The sequence below is a fragment of the Engystomops pustulosus genome, chromosome 7, assembly GCF_040894005.1.
Source record: "Engystomops pustulosus chromosome 7, aEngPut4.maternal, whole genome shotgun sequence".
NCBI classification, from domain to species: Eukaryota; Metazoa; Chordata; class Amphibia; order Anura; family Leptodactylidae; genus Engystomops; species Engystomops pustulosus.
This window is the reverse complement of record NC_092417.1, coordinates 100601611-100607489: the sequence shown is the minus strand read 5'-3', so window position 1 is coordinate 100607489 and position 5879 is coordinate 100601611. Positions and strand designations below refer to the sequence as shown.

At 46.4% G+C, this 5879-nt stretch overlaps 1 protein-coding gene across 1 annotated transcript; it reads left to right on the top strand.

Annotated features, from left to right (window-relative positions):
- Positions 1-884: 884 nt before the first annotated feature.
- RPL13 (ribosomal protein L13) lies at positions 885-4559 on the top strand. Its single transcript, XM_072117436.1, has 6 exons — positions 885-1018; positions 1803-1919; positions 2321-2462; positions 2554-2727; positions 2972-3028; positions 4359-4559. The coding sequence occupies exons 2-6, from the start codon at positions 1816-1818 to the stop codon at positions 4515-4517; spliced, it is 636 nt and encodes a 211-aa protein (XP_071973537.1). The 5' UTR covers positions 885-1018; positions 1803-1815; the 3' UTR covers positions 4518-4559.
- Positions 4560-5879: the final 1320 nt, after the last annotated feature.

Here is a 5879-nt window from a genome sequence, read left to right as displayed (position 1 = left end):
AGGATACAGGGCCACAGTATGAGGAGGATGGAGGACAGGAGGTCACAGTATGAAGGGGATGGAGGAGATTAGGAGGCCACAATATGAGGGAGGATGGCGGACAGGAGCCCACAATATGAGGGAGGATGGAGGACAGGAGCCCACAATATGAGGGAGAATGGAGGACAGGAGCCCACAATATGAGGGAAGACGGAGGACAGAGACCACTATATGAGGTAGGAGGGTGGACTGGAAGCCACAATATGAGGGGAGATGGAGGATAGGAGGCCACAATATGAGGAAGGATGGAGGACAGGAGGCCACAATATGAGAAAGGATGGAAGACAGGAGGCCACAATATGAGGGAGCATAACATTAAAGAGGGGGCATTATATGTTGATGCAAGCCGTATGTTTTTCCAGATAGCACACATCCTCATTTGCTTATATGGGCTCATGCACACGGCCATTAATTTCACAGCCCCTGGCATATGAGGACTGCCTGAGACGCAGAAGATAGAGCAGGTGCCATCCTGTACGTGTTTGTGTCCTGGAGAGTGACATTATACACTGGATGCAAAGAGATCCACAGGACCCTTGTGTGAGTCCAGTATACATGTGCAGGTAGCCTGAGGTCCATAGTATATGTTTTGGGGTGGGGCAAAGGGCGGGGCATAGCGCATGGTTTAGGAAAAAATGGAGGAACTTTTTGTCCCTCTTTCATCTAAGCCAAAAGTTGGGAGGTCCTATGATCTGGAAGGTGTGATGCAGTACGGAGAAATATATTCTCGCACATTTTCTGTATTAAAACTGAAGTGCACTTTCTCCTCCGTGCAGACAGTACAGCAGAGAAATCACCTCCATCTTTAGTGTGGGCGCTGGAAAACGGCTCGGCTCACTCCTAGCGGAAGTGTACGTTCTCTACGTGACTTCTGATTGGCGGGAGACAATCTACACTTCTGATTGGCTCTAGCGCCGCATATCCCATAGTGCAGCGAGAGGCTTCTTCCTTTCTTTACGGCCATTTTCTCCCCATAGAGGTATGTCTGACAGTTCCCGGGCCGCGGCTTTTACTATCCGTTACCATCCTCCGTTACTGAGCGCCTGGAGATGCCGCAGCCGGTGTGGCGTTGGTGCCCGGTGTCCGGTCGTCAGTTCTGGGGCATAATAAAGGGCATGGGCTCTGCTGGTTTACGGTTCAGGCCGCGGCCCCGGCCTGGTGGTGCAGGGACCGGCCTGTGAAGTGTGCGGAGGATGGGGACGTGCAGTCAGTAATGCAGGCGGCCGGTGTACAGGCGGCGCCCCCCACTTGTTGTCCTTATGTAAGTTTGCAGCCGGTGCCGTGCTGTGCCTGAGGGCTGGATGTAGACCCCATTATATGAGCGCTCCAAGTGCTGACGCCCAGCCTCCTGCCATACACCTGTGATCCCGGTGTTCTCCACAATCTTCTTCTCCTGGGAATTTACCTCGTGGAATGTTTTGCATGACGTTATTGTAGGCCCCTTATCCCAGTCATCCAATAAAGTTGTGTTTTCCTGAATGGGCACAGGGTAGATGGCTTTTAGGTGAACATTTTAGGATGTGTTCATGTGTGTAATTTGGCACAGACAAACCTGACACCCCCCCCCCCCCCCTCATTTCTGCTGCTAGCTGTTATGTACTTCACTGTTCCCTTATAGGAACAATCCCCCAAATGCTGCATAGTTTAGCCCTTCAGAGTTCTGTCACGTTCCAGTGGATCTATATGGTTACCCAATCCATACCTGCACGTGATGGGCCAGAGATTAGTCCTGTGATTGAAAATGTTAACCTTTTGTTTTACAGGGATTAAGTCGCCATGGCCCCCAGCAGGAATGGCATGATCTTGAAGCCTCACTTCCATAAGGACTGGCAGCGACGAGTAGCTACCTGGTTTAACCAGCCTGCCAGAAAGATCCGCAGGTAAGTTAATGCATTATATGATAGCTCTGCATACTTGTGGTGGTGGTCTACAGTCAAATGATGAAAATTCTCCGGAACCACTGCATATTCCGTGATGAATCCTCTACAACCCTTTTTATCTGATGACTATGGACAGTGCTGTGTGCTATAAATGATCAGTTGATATTACCTTGATAGGGGTGTTGTACTCCGGTGAGTTTGCTTCATAAGTTTTGAGCGACTCTGAACTGCTGAACTGACATGTCATATCGATCCCCCACACTCGCTCTTGTACAATCGGCCTTAGATGAAAGTGTGTGGTGATGAGGGATGCTTCTGGACAGAAGTTGTGTGCTGGAAATCTGTTGTGTGACTATTGCTGTTTCTGCTACTTTCCTGACCTATTACCTTATACTAAATAGGCGCAAGGCGCGTCAGGCCAAGGCCCGCCGGATAGCACCAAGACCTGTTTCTGGACCAGTCAGGCCAGTGGTGAGGTGTCCCACCATAAGATACCACACAAAGGTGCGACTTGGGAGAGGCTTCAGTTTGGAGGAACTGAAGGTGAGCGAGATCTTGGGCTAAATAAAGTAATGAAACAAAAGTGGTGTGTGTGTATGGATGTGATATACATCTCGATCACTTTCTCGTGCAGGCTGCTGGTATCAACAAGAAGGTTGCCCGCACTATTGGCATCTCTGTAGATCATCGTCGCCGCAACAAGTCTACAGAATCACTGCAGACCAACGTGCAGAGGCTAAAAGAGTACCGATCCAAACTGATCCTCTTCCCACGCAAACCCTCTGCCCCCAAGAAGGGTGAAAGCTCTGTAAGTAGTGTTCTGTTACCAGATAAAACGTTCAGTATTGTTGAATTTATTTATTTTTTTTCTATGTTAACCACCTTTATACTAGGTTCATCAGATTCTTTGTTCAGGTACATCACTGAGCAAAATTAAGTGAATTGTGTCCAGTAGCTGGAGCTTTTCTGCAACCTCTACATAGCTGACAGTATATCAAAGTCTATTGTGAAGCTTCGGCATCATACTTATACCAACATTTCTCATTTTCCAGGCTGAAGAGGTGAAGATGGCCACACAACTTAAGGGCACTATCATGCCTATCCGCAGTGTAAGTTCTTTGTTTTTTACTATTGCCTATGGTTGTTAGTGTAATGATACCACAGCTTGAATGAGATGTGGATAAACAATTGGGTCACCTTTTGGAGGTAACTTATTTGTGGTGGCTGGTTTGATTTAGCTGTAAGTGCCAAGGTTATGTCATCATGTATTATGTGCTTTTCTGAATGGCTTAAAGGGGTTGTCCGAGAAAGGCAAGAAAAAAAAACAATTGATGTTACCGGGGCACTGCTTAAAAATAAAATGCATGTAATTACCTTCTGGTGTCCTGCCCCGACGTCTTGCAGGGCACTGAAGCTGCTCTCGGACAGCTGCCGGTTGGGACTGAGGAGGGGAGTATGTGGGGTTTTTTTCCCTTGAGGCAACCCCTTTAAGTTTGTACAGCAGATATCTGCAGTTTTTGCTGATTTCTAGCTGAAGCCATTTTTTTACTTTTTATGTAGTTGTCCTTTATTAAAGGTGTTCAGACTATGCATTAACGGACGTGTGTGCTTTGGAGTGCACCTTTTGTAAGGCACTGGTTACATCGGTTGTGATGAGCTTTATGTATAGATATGGGCGATATTGTACATTCACATATTTGTATTTTATAGTGGTTTCATTACTACTTGAGTACATCTAGGGCTGCTGTAAGCTTGGTGTGATGTTCGGATGGCTATGTACTGCAGTATTGCCTAGCTTGGTCATATGTTCTGATATAGGTAGTGATTTAACACTATTACTGGGGTAGTGCTAGTGAGCTGCTTCCTTTAGAAAGTGCTCCTAGAGTTTATTTTGCCTACACTTTGTGTAGTGTATAGTATTTCCCATGGGGAATACAATATTTTGAATATTAAAACTAGTAAGCAAAGTTTTTGAGCACCGTCTTAATAGTGTAATTTCTTCTATATACAAACTGGTTAGCTCCAAACACTTTTTGAGGTGCTAAGTTGTTTATCCGAGGATTTTCCATACCCACTAATTTTCAAATATTGTCATTATTCCTTAGCATTTACTTATGCACGTTTATAGTCGTTTAGTGACCTAGATCTGTTATTGGACACAATTTAATATGTGCTGTACAGTACATTTTTGCAGTGGCTCACTGTATAGGACAGTCTGGTTACAGTAATGCATACCCCACACCCAATGAGGTATTACAGCCATATACAGTTTGATTCTGAAATCTGTTGCATGGGAGCCTAAAAGGACAGTTGTGCCCTTGTAATGTCGTCAGGTGTGGGTGAATGTTGCTTTGAGGGCTTCAGCCAACAAGGTATCTGGTTTTTATTTGCAGCTTTTTTTTTTCTGGCAAGTGACAATCATTTGATTTTTCTTTTTAGGTCTACAAGAAGGAAAAACCAAGAGTTATCACAGAGGACGAAAAGAACTTCAAAGCCTTTGCCAGTCTGCGTATGGCACGTGCTAATGCCCGGCTCTTCGGCATCCGTGCCAAGAGAGCGAAGGAGGCTGCAGACCAGGACATGGAGAAGAAAAAATAAAACTTTCACTAGAACTGTTAATAAAACACAATGTTCTATAAATCTTTTCTTGAGTTTTTCATGGTCCTGGCACCATTGCTGGGAGTCACAGAATTCTTTCAAATGGGTATTTCCACCATGTTCCCATGACAGCCTCCACCTGGAGGTTGCTCCTATATCCTGTAGGGACAGGAAGTTAAAGAGGTTAAAAGGCTCCTCCCTAGCACCCAACACCAGTGTCTTCCTGTCCCTACGGGAGATAGGTTGCAAGAGGTTCTCCGATACAGAGAATAAACATTTTTTAAAAGAAATTTTGCCCTACCCCACACTCTTAAGGTGCTGGGAAAAGGCGACCCCCTTACCCCCTTCCTTCCCCCTCTGGTCGGTCCCATCCAGCCGTCCCGTGAGCCTAATGCTCTGACCGAATCTGAATGAGGGGGGAGGAATCCTTTTTTTTCCACTTAAATGGACTTTGTAAGTGTGCGCCTGGCGTCATCGCTGGGGCCGCCCGGCATGTTCAGGGAGGGCGCCACGGGGCATACCATTACGGATGCTGCCTGGTGTGGTGTCATGCGGCGCCGCTGGACGCATCATCACAAGTGCCGCTGGGTGCGTCGTCATGGGCGCCGCGGGTGCGTCATCAGGGAGTGCCTCTGAGCGTGTCACGAAAGAGCACCATGTGGTCGGGATCGCACGCATCTGCGTTCCCGGGAAACCTGGCATGTGCGCCAGAATACTACCAGTTGTACTTCCAGTTTATCCGGAGGGTAAATGCCATCCACGTGAATGCCATCCAGAATTCAAAAGGCATCCCTGGGTAGCGGATCGCGGCTCCAGTGCTCCCTCAGCAGCAAAATGGCAGACGAGGCAGCAAACATGTTCCAGCTCCTGGTACCAGTAAGTACAAGCCCTGGGCTAACCTCTTATCTGTTATCTGACTTTTTAATTATCTGTTATCATATGTATTCCTTAGGGAAAGGAACAGAAAGAGACCTAAGGAGAGAGAAACCCACTAAAAGACCATCTAAGAGATGTGGGTTATGCAATGCTAAAGTAGCAGAGGATTATAAAAAAGTTACGTCCTGACTGCTTAACTAAAGTCCTTTAAAGAGGAAAGATCTTCCCTAATATATGATCTAAGATTGGCAATTAAAGAGGAAGTATCCTCTTCCATTGCCGCACATCTTCCTGAACCCATAGGAAAGGTTAGATACCAACAATCCTCTGATAAGGATTCAGATGCCCCCTCTGGTTCCCTAGATGAGAAGCTTGAGGATGAATTAGAGGGCCAGTCTAAAGAACGACACACAATCTTTTTTTTTTTTTTTTTTTTTTTTTTCCCCTTCGGATCTAGATATTTTAAAGCTTTAACCCCTTCCCGAC

Bases quoted from the DNA above. Each gene is read 5' to 3' on its own strand.
- RPL13 (XM_072117436.1), top strand. From the start codon at position 1,816: ATGGCCCCCAGCAGGAATGGCATGATCTTGAAGCCTCACTTCCATAAG. The intron at 2,463-2,553 runs GTGAGCGAGATC...TTTCTCGTGCAG, and splicing joins TCAGTTTGGAGGAACTGAAG to GCTGCTGGTATCAACAAGAA. The intron at 2,728-2,971 runs GTAAGTAGTGTT...CTCATTTTCCAG, and splicing joins CCAAGAAGGGTGAAAGCTCT to GCTGAAGAGGTGAAGATGGC.